Raw genomic sequence first — 27,874 nt, forward strand, 5'->3', positions numbered from 1 at the left:
ACAGCGTGTGTGTGTGACAGGCTCTGCAGAACTTTGGTTTGTGCGGTATTCTGCGCACGTATCTCCACGGGCTGGAGAGAGAGGGTGTGGAGTGGAGTCCTGACCTCCGAGAGCTGCGCTTTCAGGCCGCCTGGAGAAGCACGCAGTGGGACTGTGACCTTCCTGAGAGGTGCGTGTTTAGGCCGACACTCACAAGTTTGCTGTCGTATGAGCTCGCAGGCAATTTCTGTTCTCTCTGAGGAAATCGCTGATGCACGTATGGTCGCGGCTGGCATTGTGTGAGAGGAATGATGAGACGAGCACCTCCCCATAATTTTCAAACATGTTTCAAAATTTTTCGTTCTACAAATCAAAACTTGATAAGTGGTAAAAATCATGAATGACTAGTCACCGAATGACTATTAGCCTTAATGACATGCGTTGCTAAATTTAATTTTATATTAATTTCTGTTATGAGCCCCTGATTATATGTGGCATGTTGTCTTTTTTTTTGGGGGGGGGGGGGAAATGTTGGGAAAAAAAATGAATTAACAATTTATTTTTATAAACAATATTGTTGTTTGATTTAATAATCATTGTTCAGCATGTTCAGACTGAGCCGACAAACAACAACAACAACAACAACAACATTTTAACAGGATATATTAAATATTCACAAAATGTGTGGGTCTAAGTAAAAAAAAAAAAAAATCCCTAAAACTATTGAAATGGATTTATAGCATTTTGGAAAAGACCTCCTCAAATTTAAAATAAATAAACAAATGAAAATAGCCTGTTAAAACATCTGATCTAACATTTTATATTCATATCCAGTTTATTAGATACTTTACATCACTGTTTTGGTCCTATGGGCCCAACATTCACATCTTTGATGACTATTTTGAGTGTTGTTTTTTTTTACTATTGCCTCGATGGAAATGTATTACTGTTCCAAAAAAGTATTGTCCGGACCGAAACACAGAGACCGGACCTCTTGGCTAGAACCATGAATATTATTAAAGATCCCTACAGCGTGCGCACACTATACACTGACGCACACAAATACACTCTCTAGCTGTTTTTGTTGAAAGGAATGGCTGCGTTCATCTCTGTAGATGCGTCATTTACACACTCTTCTTTTTATTTCATTTCTTTTTTCTATCCGACGCTATTTAGCAGCAAGATTGAAAGCTCTAGTGTCTGTGTTTAGCACGAAAGCTCAATCAATACTTGCTTTCAACTGTATTGAAGATGTTTTTTCAGTTGTATTTTTACCCTCTCTCTTTTTTTTCAGAAATGAGAAGCTGAAGCCTGGCATCAACGAGTCCTTGTTCAATTCCCTCCAAGCTTTGAGAGATCGAGAACTCTCCCTATTCGAGCAAACCCTCAACTACGCCAGGTAACCAGTTTACACCGTGTTAAAGGGTTAGTTCACCCAAAAATGAAAATGATGTCATTAATGACTCCCCCTCCTGTCGTCACAAGCCCGTAAGACAGTTTAAGATATTTTAGGTTTAGTCCGAGAGCTTTCTGACCCTCCATTGGAAATGTATGTACGGTCTACTGTCCTTGTCCAGAAAGGAAATAAAGACATCATCAAAGTAGTCATCGGAAATAGATTTTGGTCCAAAAATAACAAAAACTACGACTTTATTCTTACGGGTCTTACGGGCTTGGGGCGGCATGAGAGTCATTAATGACATAATTTTTGGGTGAACTAACCCTTTAAGCCCTGTTAACATCAATAACTATAAAGTTAATATAATCGTTCTAATTCACTGACAATAGGGATGTTGTACATGCCACAATTATAATGATAACAAGGCCTGACGCCATTATTAAATATCCATTACTTGATTTAACGGTGATTATTGCTCTCTTTTAGAAGGTAAGTGGCTTATGAATAATGAACACAGTACAGGATGCGTACTCTGCGTATAGGAACAAGTGAAAGCTAATCTCACCCAAGTGCAACATGTTCCTGGAATCAACATCGTTGTTGGTCCTGGAACAACATTTCAATCAACCAATCAGATTTGAGGGACAAGTTTACAGTTTATGTCAAATTTAGGTTTACAACCAGGGTTATGTGCTTCTACATCAGCGTTATTCACTATCATTAGGTTTCGAGGTTGGGATTCAGATTTTGCACAGGAATTTTGTTCCAGGAACATGTCTTGCCCTGTAAAAGCATGGTGACCTTATATGAAGTAGTAACATGCTCAACTCAACTCATAATTGATTTATAAAGCACTCTCAAAAAGTAGATTAAAGTTCTGTATGTAAATGATAAACTCTGATAATGAATTGTATTTTGTACTTGTTGTATGTTATACTTGTTGTCCTCACTTTATGACTAGAGTAACACTTACAAATATAGATCCAGTCCACCTGTATGTGTTCTCCTGTTCTGCCAGAGGTCACGAGGTGGAGGAGTTGTGTCGTGGGAGTCTGGAGGCCGTGTCTTCGCTGTATCCTGCTCTCTGTAACCTGCAGAGGATCAGCGAGCTGCGGGGTGTCGAGGAGCTCTTCTCCAGGTCAGGCTGCACATCTTACAGTCATACAAGCAAAAGCACTCTTACGCGAGAAAAGTTGCGTAGTTTGGTCGAAGTGAGCTGAACTGTGACTTGGGAACTCGTATGAAAGTGTGGGACCCTTTTTTCCCTTGTAGTTAGTCAGATATTTGGAAGAATGTTTTAATCAAACAGATCTCATTCCCCATTGAAGTCAATGGGGATTGAGATCTGTTTGATTAAAACATTCTTCCAAATATCTTCCTTTGTGTATAGCAGAACAAATAAACACATAGAGGTTTGGAACAACATGAGGGTGAGTAAATACTGAGAGAATTTTCATTTTTGGGTGAACTAACCCTTTAATGCTTTTAGATTATAGATCCAAATACAATAAATGAGTGTATACTGAATGACTGTATATAATAATATATAGATTTTTCTGTTCTTGCCAGGCCTATAACTGACTCCAGCCTGAATGAAGTCTACAGGAAGTGGAAACAGCACTCTGACCTCCTAACCGACAGTGATTTCAGTCTGGTGGAGCCCGTCTTAGCCTTGCGCTCCTCCATACAGGAAACACTGATTTCCTCAGAGACAGAGAAGAAGAATGATCTGATCTCGGCCTATTCTTCCCACCTGATGGAGCTGTGCAAACTGGCTCGTTCTGCAGGAAACACGCAGGTCTGTGTGTCAGTTAGCCAGAATTTTGACTCATGCGTCATTGGTGTAGTGCATTATATTATCATATGAATGTGTCAAATTAATTTGTATAGCATTTTTCACAATACACATTGTTTTAAAGCAGCTTTACAGAAAATCATGATGTTAATGCTTAATACAACATCTTAATGCCTTAGTCACATTTTTTTGCGTCACATATAGTTTGCATTTTGCAATGATACAAGCAAACAAGGTAGTTTGCTGTATAGTACATTTAATATACGCCTTACACTAGTATACTGTATATATATGCAGATAAAGTTGGACATATTTATTTATCCAAGTTTATATAAAGAGCTGGTCAATAATATAGTTATATTTTTCAATGAAAAAAAATCTGTTAAATTAGCAATATATTATATATAGCTTTACATGAGTCTACTTATGTATGTGGATAAAGTTGGATATATATCCAGCTTTATATATATAGAGCTGAAAATCTCACAATTCTGACTTTTTATTGCTTGATATAAAGTCGCAATTGCGTTATGAAGTCAGAATTGGGTGATATAAAGTCACATTTGCATGTTATAATGTAAGAATTGTGCGATATAAACTCGCAATTGCGTGAAATGAACTCTCAAATCTGACTTTTTTTCTCAGAATTGCACGTTTATGTCTTGCAATTCCGACTTTATAACACAATTGGGAGTTATAAAGTCAGAATTGCGTGATATAAAGTCGCATTTGCATGTTATAAGTCAGAATTGTGCGATATAAACTCGCAATTGCGTGAAATGAACTCTCAAATCTGACTTTTTTTCTCAGAATTGCACGTTTATGTCTTGCAATTTCGACTTTATGACACAATTGGGAGTTATAAAGTCAGAATTGCGTGATATAAAGTCGCATTTGCATGTTATAAGTCAGAATTGTGCGATATAAACCCGCAATTGCGTGAAATGAACTCTGAATTCTGACTTTTTTTCTCAGAATTGCACGTTTATGTCTTGAAATTCCAACTTTATAACACAATTGGGAGTTATAAAGTCAGAATTGCGTGATATAAAGTCGCATTTGCATGTTATAAGTCAGAATTGTGCGATATAAACTCGCAATTGCGTGAAATGAATTCTGACTTTTTTTCTCAGAATTGCACGTTTATGTCTTGCAATTCTGAATTTATAACACAATTGGGAGTTATAAAGTCAGAATTGCGTGATTTAAAGTCGCATTTGCATGTTATAAAGTCAGAATTGTGCGATATAAACTCGCAATTGCGTGAAATGAACTCTCAAATCTGACTTTTTTTCTCAGAATTGCACGTTTATGTCTTGCAATTTCCACTTTATAACACAATTGGGAGTTATAAAGTCAGAATTGCGTGATATAATGTCGCATTTGCATGTTATAAGTCAGAATTGTGCGATATAAACTCGCAATTGCGTGAAATGAACTCTCAAATCTGACTTTTTTTCTCAGAATTGCACGTTTATGTCTTGCAATTCCGACTTTATAACACAATTGGGAGTTATAAAGTCAGAATTGCGTGATATAAAGTCGCATTTGCATGTTATAAAGTCAGAATTGTGCGATATAAACTCGCAATTGCGTGAAATGAACTCTCAAATCTGACTTTTTTTCTCAGAATTGCACGTTTATGTCTTGCAATTTTGAATTTATAACACAATTGGGAGTTATAAAGTCAGAATTGCGTGATATAAAGTCGTATTTGCATGTTATAAGTCAGAATTGTGCGATATAAACTCGCAATTGCGTGAAATGAACTCTCAATTCTGACTTTTTTTCTCAGAATTGCACGTTTATATCTTACAATTCCGACTTTATAACACAATTGGGAGTTATAAAGTCAGAATTGCGTGATATAAAGTCGCATTTGCATGTTATAAAGTCAGAATTGTGCGATTTAAACTCGCAATTGCGTGAAATTAACTCTCAAATCTGACTTTTTTCTCAGAATTGCAAGTTTATGTCTTGCAATTCCGACTTTATAACACAATTGGGAGTTATAAAGTCAGAATTGCGTGATATAAAGTCGCATTTGCATGTTATAAGTCAGAATTGTGCGATATAAACTCGCAATTGCGTGAAATGAATTCTGACTTTTTTTCTCAGAATTGCACGTTTATGTCTTGCAATTTTGAATTTATAACACAATTGGGAGTTATAAAGTCAGAATTGCGTGATATAAAGTCGCATTTGCATGTTATAAGTCAGAATTGTGCGATATAAACTCGCAATTGCGTGAAATGAACTCTCAATTCTGACTTTTTTTCTCAGAATTGCACGTTTATATCTTACAATTCCGACTTTATAACACAATTGGGAGTTATAAAGTCAGAATTGCGTGATATAAAGTCGCATTTGCATGTTATAAAGTCAGAATTGTGCGATATAAACTCGCAATTGCGTGAAATTAACTCTCAAATCTGACTTTTTTCTCAGAATTGCAAGTTTATGTCTTGCAATTCCGACTTTATAACACAATTGGGAGTTATAAAGTCAGAATTGCGTGATATAAAGTCGCATTTGCATGTTATAAAGTCAGAATTGTGCGATATAAACTCGCAATTGCGTGAAATGATCTCTCAAATCTGACTTTTTTTCTCAGAATTGCACGTTTATGTCTTGCAATTCCGACTTTATAACACAATTGGGAGTTATAAAGTCAGAATTGCGTGATTTAAAGTCGCATTTGCATGTTATAAGTCAGAATTGTGCGATATAAACTCGCAATTGCGTGAAATGAACTCTGAATTCTGACTTTTTTTCTCAGAATTGCACGTTTATGTCTTGCAATTCTGAATTTATAACACAATTGGGAGTTATAAAGTCAGAATTGCGTGATATAAAGTCGCATTTGCATGTTATAAAGTCAGAATTGTGCGATATAAACTCGCAATTGCGTGAAATGAACTCTCAAATCTGACTTTTTTTCTCAGAATTGCACGTTTATGTCTTGAAAGTCCGACTTTATAACACAATTGGGAGTTATAAAGTCAGAATTGCGTGATATAAAGTTGCATTTGCATGTTATAAGTCAGAATTGTGCGATATAAACTCGCAATTGCGTGAAATGAACTCTCAAATCTGACTTTTTTTCTCAGAATTGCACGTTTATGTCTTGCAATTCCGACTTTATAACACAATTGGGAGTTATAAAGTCAGAATTGCGTGATATAAAGTCGCATTTGCATGTTATAAAGTCAGAATTGTGCGATATAAACTCGCAATTGCGTGAAATTAACTCTCAAATCTGACTTTTTTTCTCAGAATTGCACGTTTATGTCTTGAAATTCCGACTTTATAACACAATTGGGAGTTATAAAGTCAGAATTGCGTGATTTAAAGTCGCATTTGCATGTTATAAAGTCAGAATTGTGCGATATAAACTCGCAATTGCGTGAAATGAACTCTCAAATCTGACTTTTTTTCTCAGAATTGCACGTTTATGTCTTGCAATTCCGACTTTATAACACAATTGGGAGTTATAAAGTCAGAATTGCGTGATTTAAAGTCGCATTTGCATGTTATAAAGTCAGAATTGTGCGATATAAACTCGCAATTGCGTGAAATGAACTCTCAAATCTGACTTTTTTTCTCAGAATTGCACGTTTATGTCTTGCAATTTCGACTTTATAACACAATTGGGAGTTATAAAGTCAGAATTGCGTGATATAAAGTTGCATTTGCATGTTATAAGTCAGAATTGTGCGATATAAACTCGCAATTGCGTGAAATGAATTCTGACTTTTTTTCTCAGAATTGCACGTTTATGTCTTGCAATTCCGACTTTATAACACAATTGGGAGTTATAAAGTCAGAATTGCGTGATTTAAAGTCGCATTTGCATGTTATAAAGTCAGAATTGTGCGATATAAACTCGCAATTGCGTGAAATTAACTCTCAAATCTGACTTTTTTCTCAGAATTGCACGTTTATGTCTTGCAATTCCGACTTTATAACACAATTGGGAGTTATAAAGTCAGAATTGCGTGATATAAAGTCGCATTTGCATGTTATAAAGTCAGAATTGTGCGATATAAACCCGCAATTGCGTGAAATGAACTCTGAATTCTGACTTTTTTTCTCAGAATTGCACGTTTATGTCTTGAAATTCCGACTTTATAACACAATTGGGAGTTATAAAGTCAGAATTGCGTGATATAAAGTCGCATTTGCATGTTATAAGTCAGAATTGTGCAATATAAACTCGCAATTGCGTGAAATGAACTCTGAATTCTGACTTTTTTTCTCAGAATTGCACGTTTATGTCTTGCAATTCTGAATTTATAACACAATTGGGAGTTATAAAGTCAGAATTGCGTGATATAAAGTCGCATTTGCATGTTATAAGTCAGAATTGTGCGATATAAACTCGCAATTGCGTGAAATGAACTCTGAATTCTGACTTTTTTTCTCAGAATTGCACGTTTATGTCTTGCAATTCCGACTTTATAACACAATTGGGAGTTATAAAGTCAGAATTGCGTGATTTAAAGTCGCATTTGCATGTTATAAAGTCAGAATTGTGCGATATAAACTCGCAATTGCGTGAAATTAACTCTCAAATCTGACTTTTTTCTCAGAATTGCACGTTTATGTCTTGCAATTCCGACTTTATAACACAATTGGGAGTTATAAAGTCAGAATTGCGTGATATAAAGTCGCATTTGCATGTTATAAAGTCAGAATTGTGCGATATAAACTCGCAATTGCGTGAAATGAATTCTGACTTTTTTTCTCAGAATTGCACGTTTATGTCTTGCAATTCTGAATTTATAACACAATTGGGAGTTATAAAGTCAGAATTGCGTGATTTAAAGTCGCATTTGCATGTTATAAAGTCAGAATTGTGAGATCTCGCAATTCTGAGGAAAAAAGTGTGATGTGTATGTGTGATCTTTCTTTCCTTAGATTTGGACTTTATAACTCACAATTGCAAGTTTATGTCTCACGATTGAGAGAAAAAAGTCAGAATTGAGGAACATGAGTGTACTGTATGTATTCGGGTAAACTGGTATATCTATAGTCATATAAATCAAAGAACATAAGACTTTTGCTTCATATTAATACCTAACAAACTTTGTGAAATATTTTGCCTGAAAAGTGTGATTGTGCTCTGTCATGAAATACAATGCCCCTTTTACGGTATTGGAAAGGCATATGTCATGCGTGTGTTGTTGTAGCTGGCCGAGCGGGCCGTCTTCCACATGAAGCGGCACAGTCTGTCCAGTGGGGGCGTTGGCAGCAGCTCGTGGGCCTGCCAGCTGGAGGAGGCGCAGGTGTTCTGGGTGAAGAAGGAACACGGGCTGGCTCTGGGGCTGCTCAAACAGATGATCCAACAACTAGAGGATCTGGTGAGTCGAAGGTGGCTTCTATAGTCCATTTCACAGGTGTAGATAACGCCTAATGTGCTCGCATATCTGCTGAATGACACAGAATGTCTTTGTGTGACAGGTGTGTGTGAAACCTTCCGTGGTGCCGGTGTATTCGGAGTGTTTGAGACTGTGTGGAAGCTGGCTGGCTGAATCCTGTCTGGAGAGCCCTGCTATCATACTGGAGAAATACCTGGAGAGGGTAAAGCACTCATATCTTCTGCAAGGCATGATGGGAAATAAAAGGAATTCAGTGACATATGACTGTGCACTAGTTCTTTTCTAGTGCCATTGCCTATGATATTCATGTAGAATAAGCTTTATAACACACTTCTGTACAATTGTAAATATCAAAGTAGGGCTGCATGTTCAATCAAAATAAAAACAAACACCCGATAGTATAATAATAATGTTTATTTTATATGTGAACGCTTTACAATACAACAATGGAAAAATACAACCATAAAGTAGGAGAGATCAAGTGTATAGTACATAATACAGCAACACACACAACATCATTTAAAGGATTAGTTCACTTTAAAAAAATTTGCTGATAATTTACTCACCCCCATGTCATCCTAGATATCCATGTCATTCTTTCTTCAGTCGAAAAGAAATTAAGGTTTTTGATGAAAACATTCCAGGATTTTTCTCCATATAATGGACTTCAATGGGAACCAAACGGTTCAAGGTCCAAAAGACAGTTTCAGTGCAGCTTTAAACGATTCCAGACGATGAATAAGGGTCTTATCAAGCGAAACGATCGCTCATTTAATAAATAAATAACAAAGTTTAAGTTTTATAAGCTCAAATGGTTGCCTTGCTCTGTTCTGTGATGCCGTGACTCTCCTGTTCGAACTCGTTCATCAAAATGAACAAATCTTTTCCAGAGTCAACTCATTCATTTCGTTCGTTGAATAAACCAAATGACACGAAAAAAAGATATGTATGAGTATGAGAACGCTTTTTGGAAAGGTGAGATCCATTGAAGCAGAATTATGAATGTTCTGGAGCCTATTGATTGAATTATTAGGGTAGACCGTTGAGCAAAAAAGAGAGCATTGCGGTAGCCAAGACGTGTGCATCACGTCTTGGCTACTGCAATGGTCTCTTTACTCCAATGCTCTCTTTTTCGAATGCATGAAGAAAGGTTTCAGCGTCAGTGGATACGGTGTGATTATCAATTCGCAATTCAGAATTTTTTTATTTATATAATTTCAATTATTATTGCCATATTAATATTAACCACAAAATTGTATCCAAATTGTAAAGCCCTACAAACAAGCACAGCAAACCTGGATTTTTTTTCTAAAATCACATTTTTGATGAGAAAAATTAGGTTTTGCCCAAATCATGCAGCACTGTATCGAAGTGCCATGGTCCCGTAACCTTGTGTTTGCATTAATGATGTGTTGATAGGCAGTGGAGGTCATTGAGGACCACTGTGGAGATTCAAACGCTAAACTCCAGAGCCAGAAGACCCAGGCTTTCTTTTCGCTTGCCCGTTTTTCTGACGCACAGTACCAGAGCATCGAAAACTACATGAAGTCGTCCGAGTTTGAGAACAAGCATGCTCTTCTGGAGAAGGCCAAGGAGGAAGTGGACCTGATGCGGGAGAGGAAGGTCGGCAACAACAGGTCAGCGTGAAACCATCTTGTTTTAGAAGTCTTTTGCTCACCAGTTACACATATACGAAGTGTTAAAGGGGTGATGAACTGAGAAATCAAATTTTCCTTGACCTTTTGACATCTAAGAGGTCATCATATTATAAGAATATCCTGTAAGTTTCAGAACTGAAAACGCCCTTGTGTGTCCAATAAAAGCTTTTATTGACACCAGACTCAGCAAACGACTCACTTTTCAACTATGACGTCAAAGAGGATAAAACACCACCCCCGCAGAAGAAGATCAACTCCTATTACAACTCCTCCTTATCGCATAGCTAAATAACATAGATGCCTACCTCGTGATGACAATCCGGATCGAGCCACCGAGCAATACAGAATATTGTGCAGTTCCTGGTTCTGAAAGAAGATTTTATTTTTAATGACGTTCCAGCTGATGAGGGGAAAACGTTGTCTGTTCGCGATTGTTTTGTAAACAAGACTGGATTTGAAGACCGATTAAGAGTAAAGAACGGTGCTGTGCCGTCTATATTGGATCTGACAGGAATGGTGAAACACACGGACTCTGGGTCGAACATGTATGGGCGAATCATTGCGGTTGCCATTTTTACAACATTGGTTCCATTGGAATGTTTCTGAATGTAAAAACCAAGCAAACGTCATAAGCTGACCTCAGACAACAATATAATAAAATTAAAAAGCCAGTTCGTGACCCCTTTAACGTCTTTTTTTCTCATCTGCAGATACACAGTGAAAGTTCAGAGAGAACTAGAGCTGGACGTCAAGGCACTGTCAAACCTACAGGCCGACCGCAACCGCTTCCTCCTCAAGGCCGTGGAGAACTACATTCAGTGCCTAGGGCTGGGAGAAGAACATGACACCTGGGTCTTCAGACTGGCCTCGCTCTGGCTGGAGAATGCAGATGTCAAAACCGTGAATGACATGATGAAGGTATGACAACATCTCCCAGAGGTACATGGAGGAAGCAGAAATGATAGTCTCTAAATTAGGGCTGTCACTTTACTGAAAAAATCCTGTTCGATTTTTGAGACATAAATGTTCATTGAATTGATTGTAAAATCGATTTCCATTTTCAACACCAAATACAGGCAAATCCACGGACGCCTATCAGGCATTAGGACGAACCAGAGAATGTCTAATTGAAGAGAATTGGCACTGGCTGGTTACTTCCGGTTTCTGGACTGGCTGCAGTAATGCGTCTCTGTCCATGCGGGGGCGCTCGCGGTCGAGTGCAGAATGAATGGGAGTCTAAGGGGTTTCACCCCCAGAAATCCACTTTTCTCAGGATGTAATTTTTTGTCAAATAATTTGAAAGTTGCATTCAAAAGGGAGGGCTAAGATAATACACTCAGATGAAAATTGCATTTTTAAGTTCACTTATCTGTTCTAAAAATCCGTTCAAAAATGTGATGACGTCACACAATAGCAGAATGCTAGCGTGTTCCTTCCAACGACGGCCTAACCTGTAAGAAATCGAAAGGACACAAGTACTCGTTCATTCGACTTTTGGCCTATAATCTATATTGAACTTGAGGAATCAACAATAAAATCTATGTTGATTCAACGACAAGCAGGAGAAAGAGACACATTTAGCCGTTTAGCCCCATAGACTCCCATTCATTCTGCTCTCGCCCGTGATCACCTCCAGTGGAATTCTAATGAAACTGCAACCAAGATGATACACAATGGGGCTAATAGGAAGTGCCAAGGCTCTCTGTTAGACGGGCTCTGGACGAACGTAAAGAGGGCGCTTGAGATTCGCACAAGTCAGCAGTATTTCTGATGATTTATTAGCGTTAAGTTTCGTGCACAATGACAAACATGCGTGCAACATGCAATTAAAGGAGAACTCCGGCGCAAAATGAACCTTTGGTCTAATTACACATCGGTACCGAGTAGGGCTGGGTATTGAGACAAATTTCACAATTCGATTCGATTTCGATTCACAAGCTTGCAATTCGATTCGATTTCGAAATCGAAATTTTCGATGCGCGCAGCCGCGATACAATGTCTCATTCATTCAAATGAAACCGGATGACTAATCGATTCTTGAGATTTAAGAATCGATATCGGTTTGTAAAAATGAGAATCGATTAATATCGAGAAATCGATATTTATTACCCAGCCCTAGTACCGAGTCGACCGTTCTCTGCGATTTGTTTTCATGTTAATCGAATGTAAAGATTTTTATCTTAACAGTGCGCTTGTTGCATTGAAGTAATAGCGAATATTTAAAAGCATTTAGTTAACAGAAAATACATTGTTATTTTCCAACATCCTGCTTGTTCTGTGTCCTGTATTGATCTGTACCCACTTTTGGTAAAAAAAATAAATAAATAAAAAAAGGCCGTTAAAATCGATTCCCTATTTTTGTTTTGGAAACTTGTGTTGGTTGGTCCGATTGATTTTCGAACGTAAAGCGACAGTCCTAGATTCTACTTATTCTCAGTTGTCATTTGTGTTTTTATTAGAGTGGTGTAAAGAAAATCCCATCACATAAGTTCCTGCCCCTGATGTACCAGTTGGCTGCTCGCATGGGCACCAAAGTGTCCAGTTCCATGACCTCACAGGACGTGGGCTTCCATCATGTGCTAAACGAGGTAACTTTTGCCTTTCTTTTTATTCAGAATTTGAACCTCATAAGTGAAATCTACCATAGACTCACAGCTGAAACATGTTCTGTCGTCAGCTGATCTGTCAGTCGTCCACTGACCACCCCCACCACACGCTCTTCATCATTTTGGCACTGGTCAACGCCAACAAGGATGAGAGTTTCTCTCGCAGTCGCATATCCAAGAGCAGTGCCCGCCAACCTTCACCTCTGGACTTGGTATAACACTCAGAAGACAGAATCATAAGTCTTATTTTGCATTGGCTAAACGTTTGTCACGAGAAGATATTTCTGCTCTGCTCTAGGAGTTTTACATGTCTAGCTGTACTGTCTAAATCAGTGGTTCGCAACTGGTTTGGCAATGGCACACACATTTTTCTATTTCAGACTGAATAACAGTATAAGGGGAGGCTATTAAATGGCAGTCCCAAACTAGTTTTTCATAATACAATAAAGATGTGAAAATAGTTACCATGCTAAATACACAATACTAATATGAACTGTTAATAAAACATGGAAACATACCACTGTATGTAGAAGTCAAAAAGTTTTACAGTTAGTCCTGACTAACACTTTTGTTACTCAATGACTAACCTTAATTAAATGTGTTGGTCTGTAGGAACGGGCCGAGGTCGCTCGAAAGATCATTGACGTGGTTCGTAAAAAGAGGCCCAAGATGGTCAGAGACATCGAGACGCTTTGCAATGCTTACATCACGTTGGCATACATGGACGCCAGTCGCCATAAAACTGAAAAGAGTGAGTAAAAGTCAACCATCTGAGGAGATTCACTTCCTGTCTATTCACATTATGATGCAAGTCAGTTTGCTCTTTAAGATTCAACTTGGTGTCCCATAAATTAAGCACTTTACAAAATCACTTGATAAGTAAGATATATTGTGTTGAGTTGCTTTTCAGTTCATTTTTCGAAAAACAAAAAAGTATGTTTTTCTTTTTTTAAGGGTTAAAGGAGTAGTTCACTTTTCAAAAAACTTTTGCTGGTAATTTACTCACCCCCATGTCATCCAAGATGTCCACGTCTTTCTTTCTTCAGTCGAAAAGAAATGTAGGTTTTTGATGAAAACATTCCAGGATTTTTCTCCATATAATGGACTTCATTGGGAACCAGACGGTTCAAGATCCAAAAGACAGTTTCAGTGCAGCTTCAAAGGGCTTTAAATGATACCAGATGATGAATAAGGGTCTTATCAAGCGTTCAATAAATAATGAACCAAATGACTCAAAAAAAAAGATTCGTTCATTTTGATGAACGAGTTCAAACAGGAGAGTCACGAATGCATAAAACATAAACTTTTTTTTAAACGAGCGATCGTTTCACTTGATAAGACCCTTATTCATCGTCTGGAATCGTTTAAAGCCCTTTGAGCAGTTTGCAGTTTGCACTGAAACTCTCATTTGGACCTTGAACTGTTTGGTTCCCAGTGTAGTCCATTATAAGGAGAAAAATCCTGGAATGTTTTCATCAAAAACCTTAATTTCTTTTCGACTGAAGAAAGAAAGACATGGACATCTTGGATGACATGAGGGTGAGTAAATTATCAGCAAAAGTTTTTTTTTAAAGTGAACTACTCCTTTAATATGTGAAAAGTATTAGTTTATCAATGTCAGAGCCCTTATCAAACTAACCAGCCTTTATTGTGAAATTGTTGATAATAATGAGTCAATGTTGTTACCCACCGTGACATTTTTTATTTTCATTTCAATTTAAACATTGTATCTATTTATATAGTTTATTTTATTATTTAGTGTTTATTGCACAAAACCGACATGCATCATGGGTTAGACTTTAGACATGTCTCAAATTTGGAAAAACTGCATATCTGAAATGAAGTACAAACAAAACAGTGTATAATGTCCTGAAGTGGACTAATACTTTTTTAGGAGTAGGCGCTTGCTTTTACTGACCAATTGTGACACTTTTTTGTGTGTGTGTGTTTTAAGATCCATTTTTCTTAATTTTTCCAAATTACCTGTACCTGTCATTTTGGATAAAAGCACCAGCTAATTTACTAATTAGTAGTTATATGAAAATGGTCTTTTCTTGCATCGTGACACATTTGCTTCTCGAACAAGAACAAATGTAGGGCGGGATTCATTTTGTCCATTAGGAATTTGTCCATTGGGCATGTGCCATTATATATAAATAAATCATTGATATATAATGTTTTTGTAATATTCCATAAACTAGAATTGTAAACCTCTCAGGCAAGTGGCACTTAATAGACTTAGAGTCAAAATGGTCAACTTTATAAATGTTATATTCTGACACTTAGACTGTTTATTGTTAAATATGATTGTCTTTTCTGTGCAGAAGCCATACCTATCCCACCGGAACAACCCATTATGAAAATCAAGGACCTCAATGATGTCGTCATTCCCACCATGGACATCAAGGTGACGCATGATCACTGAAGGATCTTGTTCGTCAGAGAAGCCAGTGGTTACTTGAGTCTGTTGTTGTTCTTTCAGGTGGACCCATCAGGCAAATATGAAGACCTTGTGACTGTCAGGTCATTCAAACCTCATTTTCACCTTGCTGGAGGTGTCAATCTCCCCAAAATAATCGACTGTGTGGGTTCAGATGGCAAAAGCAGGAGACAGCTGGTCAAGGTCTGCTTATTCAAGAACACCATCACCTCTTCAGCGTTTTTCTTCATAATCACATCCAGTCAAAAGGCTGATTTTGTATTTCACTTAGTAGTTTTGTGTTTTTCTTATATAAGAAAAACACAAAACTACTAAGTGAAATACGAAATCAGCTTTTTGACTGGATGTATTATCGGTCTGCCGATATATCGGTCTGGCTCTAATATATATATATATATATATATATATATATGAAGAGTTCAGATGCAAAAGCCTCTAAATGCCATTTGAAATTTTGTTCTAGAATGACCATTTTTATCAAGCTTGTGTATTTAAGTTCAGTAATTTCACTTAAATGACAATTAATAGGTAATCTTCATTGCCATTTAAGTGAAATTACTGAACTTAAATATACAAGCTTGATAAAAATTATAATTTTAGAAGAAAATTTTAAATGGCACTTAGAGGCTTTTGCATCTGAACTCTTCATATATATATATATATATATATATATTAGAGCCAGACCGATATATCGGCAGACCGATATTATCGGCCGATATTAGGCATTTTCCAAACTATCGGTATCGGCAGTTATAATAGCCGATAAATGAATATTTCAAAAATAAAATTAAAACACGCTTGAACCATGTCATGAGTGTTGGAGTTGTATAGTTTGTCCACCAGAGGCACTTTACACCGTTCCTGTTGGCAACACTCGTTGAGTTGGTCATGATACATACATTGCTTGAATAACAATTATCAGTTCTCTTAACTCAAATAAGCATGACAAAATTTGTGACTATCATGTCCAGTTAAAAAAAAAAAAAAAAAAGTAAATAAATAAAATATATCGGCCGATATATCGGAATATCGGATTTTAAAACCCCAAAAATATTTGTATCGGTATCGGCCTTCAAAATCCTTTATCGGTCGGGCTCTTATATATATATATATATATATATATTTATATATAAAGTATTTGGAACCCTGGAGTACTGAACCCCTGGAGACCCCTTCATTTTTTGTTAGATACAGAGTGGGGACAAAATCGGCCCAAAATTGCTTGGACATGTCTTAATCTTCCTGCTTGTTTAAAACATGTGTAGGTTTGCCGATCAGTCTTGTTAATAGTTGAATCTGAAGTAAGGTGTTGTGTTCTGACACAGGGTCAGGACGATCTGAGGCAGGACGCAGTGATGCAGCAGGTCTTTCATATGTGCTCCACTCTTCTCCAGCGCAACGCAGAAACTCGCAAGAGGAAACTCAACATCCGCCGCTACAAAGTACAGACACCTTACATATACTATACTGATAGCACATCTGGCTTTAACTAAAACATTTGCTAACACTATTCAGATGTTTTGATGATGCCTATGCACTTAAAAACTTTAGATCATGGTCTGCCTGAATACTCAATTCTGATTGGCTAAAAAAGGTGTGCATTAAAATCTTTTAAAGTCCTTTCATTTTATCCCTTTAAACTCATCTTAAATCACCAAAATTACATGTTAAAAAGTTTTTTTTTTTCTTGAAAAAAATGCCTTAAAATATCTTGAATGCGAATCTTCACCCTTGCCTCATTTAGTATATGCAGTTCTGACTATAATTGAATATACAGGTAGTTCACAGTTTAATCACCGCTCTATATACTGTAAATGCGCTAGTTTTATTGAATCACATCGCACATGGAGAAACATTTAGAAGCACTTTATCAACACTGAGCCATGTGTTTGTCCCAGGTGGTGCCGTTTTCCCAGCGCAGTGGTGTTTTGGAGTGGTGTTCTGGTACCGTGCCCATTGGAGAGTTCCTGGTGGACCAACAGAAGGGGGCTCACAAACGCTTCCGCCCACAGGACTGGGCCAACATGTCCTGTCGCAAGAAAATGATGGTACTGGATTTTATTGCCTTATTTCATTTGTCATCCTACTGAGTCATTTTTACAGACATTTTGCTATGTTTGTAATATTAGGGATTGTCTTTAAAGCTGCAGTCCGTAGCTTTTTTTTGGGGGGGGGGGGGGTTAAAAATGGTCCAAAATAAATATTTGAAGAAAAAAAAATCATTACCAGCTATAGTGTTCTAAGCGGTTGAAAACGATAAGCTTGTAATAATGTTTTTGACATCTTTACACACACATCTGTACACATAAAGAAGGAGTCTCGGCTAGAAGGCTATATTGAGTCTTAACGTCACATCTACACACATAAAGAAGGAGTCTCAGCTAGTATAAAGTATATTGCGTGTGAGGATGTTGGAGATTTATAGCCTTTTCTCACAGCTCTTGATATAATTAAACGCATCAATTTGATAGCGGATCCAGAAAGGTTCAAACGACTATCACCAGAGACAACAGATTCACCCGCTGTAAAATGCAAAAGACTTTGTTCGGACTTCGGAGTGGCTACAGAAAAAAAGAGACTTCAACCGGATGAAAACAAGTAAAATATTGGAAGGATATTACATGTAGTCACGCAATGCTGACGTTGTTAACATTAAAGGATTAGTTCACTTTTGAAAAAACTTTTGCTGATAATTTACTCACCTCCATGTCATCCAAGATGTCCATGTCTTTCTTTCCTCAGTCGAAAAGAAATGTAGGTTTTTGATGAAAACATTCCAGGATTTTTCTCCATATAATGGACTTCAATGGGAACCGGATGGTTCAAGGTCCAAAAGACAGTTAATAACAGTTTCAGATGCAGCTTCAAATGTCTTTAAACGACACCAGACGATGAATAAGGGTCTTATCATGCGAAACGATCGGTTATTTCAAAGATTATTCCAAAAATGTAACTTTTCTAAGGACAAATGCTAGCCTTGCTCTATTCTCTGAGGCGCGTTTGTAAAGTCACGTAATACGTAATTACGTTCAAAAGGTCACGGGCGACGTAGCCGGAAGTACAGAATCAAAATCGTCCGACATCGTTGTTTTACCTTTTAATTCATTTTTTGTAAACGGTGTTTGAGTTAGTTTTCACGTTCAACCTATGCGTTCAACTTGTAAACACTCTGACTCTGTACTTCCGGCTACGTCGCCCGTGACCTTTTGAACGTAATTACGTATCACGCGACGTTACAAACGCGCCTCACAGAATGGAGAAAGGCTAGCATTTGTCCTTAGAAAAGTTACATTTTTGGAATAAGTTTTGAAATAACCGATCATTTCGCATGATAAGACCCTTATTCATCGTGAGGTGTCGTTTAAAGACATTTGAAGCTGCATCTGAAACTGTTATTAACTGTCTTTTGGACCTTGAACCATCCGGTTCCCATTGAAATCCATTATATGGAGAAAAAATCCTGGAATGTTTTCATCAAAAACCTAAATTTATTTTCGACTGAGGAAAGAAAGACATGGACATCTTGGATGACATGGGGGTGAGTAAATTATCAGCAAAAGTTTTTTCAAAAGTGAACTAATCCTTTAATACATTTGAGAACTAAGTATAATTGGCATGGTTTTGTGTGATATGATAACTTATGAGCGATTGTTAGATTTAATCAGCGAGATTTACTGCAATGTCAGAACCAGAACAAAAGTGGATGTTTCTTACTAGTTCTTATGACATTTTCCGGTGAAAATTATTATGTTGGTCATACTTCCAAAAATAATAATCTGATTCTGAATGGCAGTATCCACACCGGCACGGTGACTGACAGCCTTATAGTCTTCTCAAACATCGTGGTCATCCGCGCTGTGCAGTGTCGAGGGTGTTGAAGTGCAACTCGCATAAAGTCGATAATTCCGCGAATGACGCAATTGCAGATTTTGAACAGAGATGGCGACAAAGAGGAAAAACTGTGGACTGCAGCTTTAAAAAAACACACACAAAAAAACGATTATTTATGAAATATTTGACTCATGTTCTCGTTGTGGTGATGTAGGAGGCTCAAAGGCTGGAGTTCGATGACAAACTTCAGGTTTTCTCAGAGGTGTGCCGAAATTTCCGGCCAGTTTTCCGATACTTTTGCATGGAGCGCTTCCTAGATCCTGCAGTGTGGCTGGAGAGACAGCTAGCGTACACTCGCAGTGTGGCCACCTCTTCTATCGGTACTCATACACACTACATACACAAGTTTCCATTTGACCATAGACTGATTGTAGGGGCGCTAGATTAACGGGGGCTTGGGGCTTTAAATAGTCCGAGTGACTACAGTGGCTCAATCTTAAGTTCATCAAGTGACCAGAATACTGCACAAAAAAATCCTGAAAATAACGACTTTATTCAACTATTCATTTCCTTCTCGGTGGGCTTCGAGTGAGTTCACGTAGTGGAACAGTGCAGCGCTTCTGTGTTGTACATCTCGCACACACACAACCAGTGTCGGCCAATAGTGAGCCTACGTGTGACGTACACAGTGCACAGAAGCGCTGCGCTTTTAACTCAATCCAGGCCAACAGAGAAGAAAATAAATACTTGAAAACGTCGTTTTTTTTTGCACACAAAAAGTATTTTCGTCACTTTATAAAGTTAAGATTGAGCCACTGAAGTCACTTGGACTATTTTAACGATGTCTTTAATAACTTCTCTGGGCCGGGAAGTTTCAATCCCCTTAGAAGCCTATGGAGGAGTGATCAAGCTTTCAGATTTCATTAAAAATATCTTAATTTGTGTTCCGAAGATGAACGAAAGTCTTACGGGAAAATGAATTACTTGTTCAAGTGTTAATTATTCAATTAATTCCCATTTTGACCAAATTATTTTCTGCATTGTTCAGCAGATAAGCCAAATATGTCTATAGAAGACTTGGAAATGTTCGGTGCCAAAAAGGCGTATCTGACGTTTTTGCTTTATATATATATATATATTTTTTTTTTTAAATGTTTTAGAAACATGTTCATTGTGTTAAAGGATTAGTTCACTTTTGAAAAAACTTTTGCTGATAATTTACTCACCCCCATGTCATCCAAGATGTCCATGTCTTTCTTTCTTCAGTTAAAAAGAAATTAAGGTTTTTGATGAAAACATTCCAGGATTTTTCTCCATATAATGGACTTCAATGGGAACCGGATGGTTCAGGTCCAAACGACAGTTTATAACAGTTTCAGATGCAGCTTCAAATGTCTTTAAACGACAGCAGACGATGAATAAGGGTCTTATCATGCGAAACGATCGGTTATTTCAAAACTTATTCCAAAAATGTAACTTTTCTAAGGACAAATGCTAGCCTTGCTCTATTCTGTGAGGCGCGTTTGCAACGTCACGTAATACGTAATTACGTTCAAAAGGTCACGGGCGACGTAGCCGGAAGTACAGAGTCAGAGTGTTTACAAGTTGAACGCATAGGTTGAACGTGAAAACTAACTCAAACGCCGTTTACAAAAAAGGAATTAAAAGGTAAAACAACGATGTCGGACGACGTCGCCCGTGACCTTTTGAACGTAATTACGTATTACGTGACGTTGCAAACGCGCCTCACAATATATTACAAGGCTAGCATTTGTCCTTAGAAAAGTTACATTTTTGGAATAAGCTTTGAAATAACCGATCGTTTCGCATGATAAGACCCTTATTCATCGTCTGGTGTCGTTTAAAGACATTTGAAGCTGCATCTGAAACTGTTATTAACTGTCGTTTGGACCTCGGTTGGACCTGGTTCCCATTGAAGTCCATTATAAGGAGAAAAATCCTGGAATTTTTTCATCAAAAACCTAAATTTCTTTTCGACTGAGGAAAGAAAGACATGGACATCTTGGATGACATGGGGGTGAGTAATTTATCAGCAAAAGTTTTTTTCAAAAGTGAACTAATCCTTTAATATGCCATACATGTTTTATTTAAATATACATTCAAGCAAGTATGCCTGTGGTTGCAGTGTTTGTGCTGTAAGGTTAATAATACAGGTGATTGAAGTGTGGTCACAATTTGGGTTTGGCTCCAAGCCCTCGATATCATGTATGTTATATCATGTTTTACATGCTACAAAAATAACTACTGTGCAGTCTTGGTTTTCTAATGTGTAAAAATCAATGAACAAGTGTCTGGGTAGCCAGAATATGACATGCAATTTGTCCATGTATTTTATTAAATAATTAAAATAAATAATAATCACTATACTACAATAATAACCTATAAACCCCTCTGAGCAGCATTGAACAGTCTGTCAGGGTTTGTACAAGGTGTTTAAAGTACTTGAATTGGACTTTTTGAAAGTTAAGTCCTGGAAAACCCTTGAAAACAGGCGTATTCGTTACATACAGTGCTTAACTTATACAAAGTACTATATGAAATGTCTTTTTTTTGTGTGGAAAAAACACAAATGCAATCTTTTCACGCAAAATTAACACTGCGTAAACTAAACCCCCATCAGACCTTTTCTCAATACAAAATACGCCAACATTATAATGTAAAACGTTGTTTATTGAAAAATAATACCCATTATAAACTTTATAATTATATATATTTATGAGTTGTATTTTAGATTCCATATATCTGTAATTTGTGTTTAAAAAAACACTGAAGATATTGTTTGATAAGTGCTATCTCTGATTGTAGTCTTTGAAAACCAAAAAAGTAGTGCTTGAAAAGTCCTGGGATTTGATCTTACAGTATCTGGACAAACTGTGGTGTGTATGTGTGAACAAACATATGCCTAATGTTGATAACTTTTTAATGATAATTGATTTCTGATTGATTATGTATGTAGGCCTAATTGACATAAAAGGCAACACGGATACATTTAATTAGATAATTATAAAGATCAGATTTTCCCAACCCCTTTAAAATACAATATGATTTCCTGGATTTCATAGACAATCATGTGAAAGTAGTGATGTGTCTTGTGTCTGACAGTGGGTTACATCGTTGGGCTGGGCGATCGGCACATTCAGAACATCCTCATCGACGAACAGACTGCAGAACTGGTCCACATCGACCTCGGTATGTGTGCACCCAAAACCAACGCTTCGGAAGGTCTCGGCTCTTTCTCCGGTTTACGTTTTCCCCTCCGTCGTCTGTCTCTCCGCACAGGTGTTGCGTTCGAGCAGGGTAAAATCTTACCCACCCCTGAGACAGTACCCTTCAGGCTGTCTCGGGACATTGTGGATGGGATGGGCATCACTGGGGTTGAGGGCGTCTTCCGGAGGTCAGTTGAAAAACGCGAGCGTTGTTCACTGACTCACTGAAATGATTCAAGTGTAAAAAACCCCAAATGGGACTCTTGATGTTTTGTGACATTATAATCAAAATGTAATTTGATTTCTGTGAAAGGAACTGAACAATTATTATGGTTTTTTTAGATGTTGTGAGAAAACAATGGAAGTTATGAGGAGTTCTCAGGAAGCCCTGTTGACCATTGTGGAGGTACAGATTCATATATCCCATCTCACACCTGACAGCTGTCATCCGTCGGAAAATGAATGTTTAATTGTGTGCGTGTGTTTGTGTGTGTGCAGGTGTTGCTGTATGACCCTCTGTTTGACTGGACCATGAACCCTCTGAAGGCCTTCTACCTGCAGCAACACGATGAGCAGGCGGAGCTCAACGCCACGCTCAACCCCACGCCGGGGGCGGACGAGATCGACGCGCATCGCAAGGCCAGGTAACACTCGTTTCTCTGGGGGTGTACACACTTAACCCTCTGGTGCTCTTCGGTCATTTCTGACCGAAAAAATTTCTGTTTTGAAATGTTAAAAATCACAGCTTCATCGGAATGTTACGAAACTTGGTGACTTTCATGGCATTATGGTATGTGAACACACAAAAAAATGAGGTCATGATCTGAGCATGCCAAGTGGTCTTAAAAAAATAGTCACACTTGTGGTCTTTGGTCAAAAATGACCCCCATAGGAAATAAATGGGAATGGGAAAAATGAAGAAAAAAATTGTGAATTTTTGTTTTTTGTAAAAATATTTTATATGAAATAGTTTTTGAGATTGTTTCAACTATGAACTATGTTCAAATCCACCACCAACAACAACAACAAAAAAATGTGTTCATAAACAGCTGGGGAATTCACATGCCTCTCCATAGAGAGCTGTACATGCCATCTAGTGGTTACACCATGATTCTACGCTTTTTCTCTATACTGTAACCAGATGGTGCTAATTTTCTTCAAAAAATATTTTTTTCTGAAGGCCTAAACTCTATAATAAAGTAAAATACTGCATTAATATTTTTTTTAAAAAAGTAATATATATATATATATATATATATATATATATATATATATATATATATATATATTTCCATGGCAAAAATAAACCATTAATATTGCATAAATATGAATAAATTCAATTAAATTGTCTCAAAATACTAAATTAAAAAGAATAAATATTATAGAACAAAAATAAATTGCATTGGTTTTACTGGGATGGAGAAAGTTTCATTTTTAGGTTTTCGGTCATTTTTGACCGGGAAGATAACAAGTGTGACTCCGAAACAAAGAGCACCTGAGGTTAAGAGTCCCGTGCTCTGACATTGGCTGTCATGGGGCATTATAACTGTGCCATGAATATTTTTCTTGACCTCAACTACAGTGGTACACATTTAATTTGTCATTAAAATGTTAATGACAGTCCTGACAGTGGTTATTTTTGACATTGATTTTTCCAAGGACTTGTAGTTGTAATGCTACACACTATTTCCAGCAATTCAAAGCTTGATCCAATTAAAATGTTATTTTTAATGTGATGGCCAAAAATTTGAATATTTAAATCATTTATGAAAAGGTTTTTTTCTTTAACACTTTTATTTTTTATTTTTTATTTACATGATGAACAATTAAAGCAAAAACAATATTAACAGAAGGGAGGAGAAGGAATTATACATAAATACATCACAGATGTATGCTACATGGCATAGACAGCTTTATACAGTCCCAGGGCCGTCACAATATCCATGCATATTCTCAAATATACATCATTGTATACCTGCATATCTAGAAAAAACACTGAACAACAAAGCCAAACTGGTGAGGTTAACCATTCTGATAGCCACTACTGTTTACTTTGTTAAAGATGTCTTTACATTCTTTATACATCAACCACTTTTCCCAGTCCCTTTTAAAAGCATCTTTTTTCATCTTTAAAATATATTTAAGTACTTCCATAACCATGATTTCTTCAATAATTCCAAACCATTGTTTACACTTCAAAGTTGTATCTTTAAGCCAGTTCCTAGTTATGTTTTTTTTGCAAGCTGCAAGAAGGATCTTACATAGGTATTGATGACTTTAATATGAAAAGGTTTTTATGTGTTACTGTTGTCAAATGCATTATTGTCAAATGTGAATTTACAAGAAATAAGTGTAATGTTATTAGTTACTGCACTTGTTAAAGGGGCACTATGCAGGAATCCTGTTTTTGTCAAACAGCGACCCCTAGAGTCACTGTGGAGTACTTGAATTTAACGTTACTGTCGGAAATACCCCTCACGCAGAGCGTGACATGGCGTGTTACATAGTATACAATAGTACATTGTGTTTAATTTGTCGTTTAATGAGATCTAATATATGTTGTTAGCAGTGAGAATTTTCACGTGATTAAATACATATCCCCATGAACTTTAATGGTCCAGAGGCAGAACTTTTGCCAAGTGTGCCAGAGGAAAATACAGAGCTCACATTTAAGAAAAAAACAAACTTTTTAACATGATTTAACATGATCAGAGGCCCAAACATATTCAATTTGGTGCAGTTGCTGATATTTATACGGCCAAAAAGTAAGATTTAGAATTGCTTGTAATGCAAATCAATGAGATTCTTTATAATAGTATAGCAGACTTGCGTACATAAAATACATATAAATATCTGTTGTCTTAGTATGATATTTAAATCCTCGGATTAATGATCAAAGCTTTGTAGTTTTTATGTAATGCAATGATGATGATTGTACAAAAAAGCATTCCTTAAAAGCCTGGTTTATCATATTTAATACATTTTAAAAATGTATCTAAACAATAATGTATGCTCCAGTCCAGTATGTGTTCATCTTAAAATATTGCTTACAATATACAAGTTATTCTTACATTCACTACTATAAAAAACAGTAAAGATTTCACAGCAAAAAGAACTATTAATCAGACGGCATGTAGTAGATTTCTACAATAGGATTTTCAGCGAGTTTTGATCATGTTAGTAATTTAGAGGATTTATCCATAGCAAATATGAAATATCTCATGAATGTGTGTATGGATCTCTTGAATTATGATCTGCTCAATGTGAGATTTTTTTTTACTAGTGTGCGCAGTACACTATAGTTCATTCATGTAAGAGAGGATAGCAAAATTAGGTAAACTGTGGAAGACATATTATACCCAAAAATCCATCATACAGTGAATACCAGTAACATTTATACAAATTTGGCACCAAAAAGTATTCAGACACTTTGACCTGAGCATGTTTTGTGTAAAACGCAACCTTTTTACACACAGACTGAACAACATGAAGCATTGCTTGGTGATTGGTTGAGCTAAATTGTAGGGATGCACCGATATTTTGGCCGATACCGATAACCGATAATTCTTTATATTTGAAAGCCGATAACCGATATATCGGCCGATAAATTTAAATCCAAATTTGTATCTAATTTTGAGAGCCTGATTACAAAAACAAAAGTCTCACAATTAAATCCATGTCCCAAGCGCACGATTATAATGATGTTCTCATTATAGTGTTGTACAGCCGATATGACAGATTTGCGCTGCACATGTTGTACCGAACCGTATTTTAATTTTTAAAAATCTCTTTTTAAAGAGATTTCAAGAAAATCATAAACAGTGCTCAACAAGTGTCTCAGCTGAAGGGAATAACACATTATTTATCGGCTTTAATATAGGCCGATATATCGTGCATCCCTACTAAATTGGTATTATCTAATTGTGTAGTTAAATTTATAATTCAACATAATTCATTTATGAGAGTCTAACAGAAGGACGGACAAAACCAGTGAAATATGAACCGAGTTCTTGTCATATTTTATAACCAACTACAGCGAATAAACGGTAATAAATGTTGAAGGTGTCTGACTGTACTGGTGTAGTCACAGTATGGAGTGGTGATGAGAACTGTGTGTACACACACCCTGAGGTTTTAAATGAACATACAGATGGCCACGTGTCTAACAGTCATGTGTGTTGTGTTTGTGCAGTGACAGTCAGAGCTTTAATAAAGTGGCGGAGCGAGTGTTACTGCGCCTGCAGGAGAAGCTGAAGGGTGTTGAGGACGGGACGGTGCTCAGCGTGGGTGGCCAGGTAAACCTCCTCATTCAGCAGGCCATGGACCCCAAAAACCTCAGCCGCCTCTTCCCCGGGTGGCAGGCCTGGGTCTGATACACACGCGCAGCACTCGCCACTTTGATTCTTACACCACAGAAATAACCTAAACAAGCACGTGAACAGTGGAAGTGCCTTATCGCTGTATTCTCAATGCGCTTCGTGACAACTCTGAACGTCCATCTTTAAAATGCACTATTAGCGGGTCAATCACTTGAATATATTGAGCAATGTTCTAGTGAACAGTCGGATCAGTTTTTGTTCAAAACATCGAAATTGAAAACATTTTACCACAAGCTTTGAATAGTATGTATTGAATATGAATGTTTAAGTAATAATAGATAACAATGGAATTGAAAAGTTAAACACAAAGCTCATCACATGCTTTGATCAGTTTGGTTCATGTTGTAATGTGTACTTATAAACAGTACAGATATTACTTATTGGATAAATTGGATGCACAATAAATCACGGTTAAACTGTTGAGCTCTCAGTCTGTCTGTCATTTCAGTTTAAAACTAACTTTTGATAGTAAAACGATGACTAATAGTTTCTTTTTTTATTTAACATGTGGAATTGCAAGGGTTTTCAAACGTTTTACAATACATTTTTTCACACAGTATGAATTGGGCGTACTGTGTGATAAAATAATCTAGCTAATAATTTGAATTTTTTTCAGAAGGAAATATTTTATACGGCACATACATATGATTAACTGTCGCAATAACGAGATGTTCTGAAAAAAAATAAATAAATAAAAAATCGCCTGTTTCACTCGGGAAAACCTTTGTGTGTGTCCAGAACGTTAGCATAGAAAATACAGTGGCAACATAGATCATAAGAACATGAAGTGTTGCTCACACAATAATAAGAGAAAACAAAACAATAATAAATTACAAAAACATGTACATAAAATACTCAAATATACAGTCACCATACTGTAAATTATAAGGTGATAAACAGAACATTTAAATATTTTATGTTAAGTTATGTAAATATATTTATTTTAAAGGAAATTATTAAAGGGTTAGTTCACCCAAAAATGAAAATTAAGTCATTAATTACTCACCCCCATGCTGTACCAACCCCGTAAGACCTTCGTTCATCTTCGGAACACAAATAAAGATATTTTTGATTGAATCTGAGGGCTGGATCACTCTTCCATAGACTGCCTAAGGGACTGGCTCTTGACGGCCCATAAAGTCATTAAAGAAAAGGTTTCAATATTCCATGTGCCTACAG

The 27,874-nt window shown here is 36.8% G+C and overlaps 1 protein-coding gene across 2 annotated transcripts in view; it reads left to right on the forward strand.

The window, feature by feature from the left end:
• atm (ATM serine/threonine kinase) overlaps positions 1-27,116 on the forward strand; it is an 89,648-nt gene extending 62,532 nt beyond the window's left edge. For both annotated transcript variants that reach the window (XM_039654170.2, XM_039654169.2), the window contains exons 43-63: positions 21-169; positions 1,274-1,378; positions 2,397-2,516; positions 2,948-3,176; positions 8,366-8,536; positions 8,637-8,756; positions 9,974-10,191; positions 10,923-11,130; positions 12,672-12,800; positions 12,890-13,030; positions 13,431-13,569; positions 15,143-15,225; positions 15,301-15,441; positions 16,584-16,700; positions 17,157-17,306; positions 19,304-19,469; positions 22,213-22,299; positions 22,390-22,504; positions 22,659-22,722; positions 22,815-22,960; positions 26,509-27,116. In XM_039654170.2, the coding sequence (XP_039510104.2) occupies positions 21-169; positions 1,274-1,378; positions 2,397-2,516; positions 2,948-3,176; positions 8,366-8,536; positions 8,637-8,756; positions 9,974-10,191; positions 10,923-11,130; positions 12,672-12,800; positions 12,890-13,030; positions 13,431-13,569; positions 15,143-15,225; positions 15,301-15,441; positions 16,584-16,700; positions 17,157-17,306; positions 19,304-19,469; positions 22,213-22,299; positions 22,390-22,504; positions 22,659-22,722; positions 22,815-22,960; positions 26,509-26,689 (2,979 nt within the window). In that variant the 3' untranslated portion in view covers positions 26,690-27,116. The remainder of the gene's footprint in view (positions 1-20; positions 170-1,273; positions 1,379-2,396; positions 2,517-2,947; positions 3,177-8,365; positions 8,537-8,636; positions 8,757-9,973; positions 10,192-10,922; positions 11,131-12,671; positions 12,801-12,889; positions 13,031-13,430; positions 13,570-15,142; positions 15,226-15,300; positions 15,442-16,583; positions 16,701-17,156; positions 17,307-19,303; positions 19,470-22,212; positions 22,300-22,389; positions 22,505-22,658; positions 22,723-22,814; positions 22,961-26,508) is intronic.
• Positions 27,117-27,874: the final 758 nt, after the last annotated feature.

The sequence above is a fragment of the Pimephales promelas genome, chromosome 16 (genome assembly GCF_988280905.1).
Source record: "Pimephales promelas chromosome 16, fPimPro1.hap1.1, whole genome shotgun sequence".
NCBI lineage: Eukaryota > Metazoa > Chordata > Actinopteri > Cypriniformes > Leuciscidae > Pimephales > Pimephales promelas.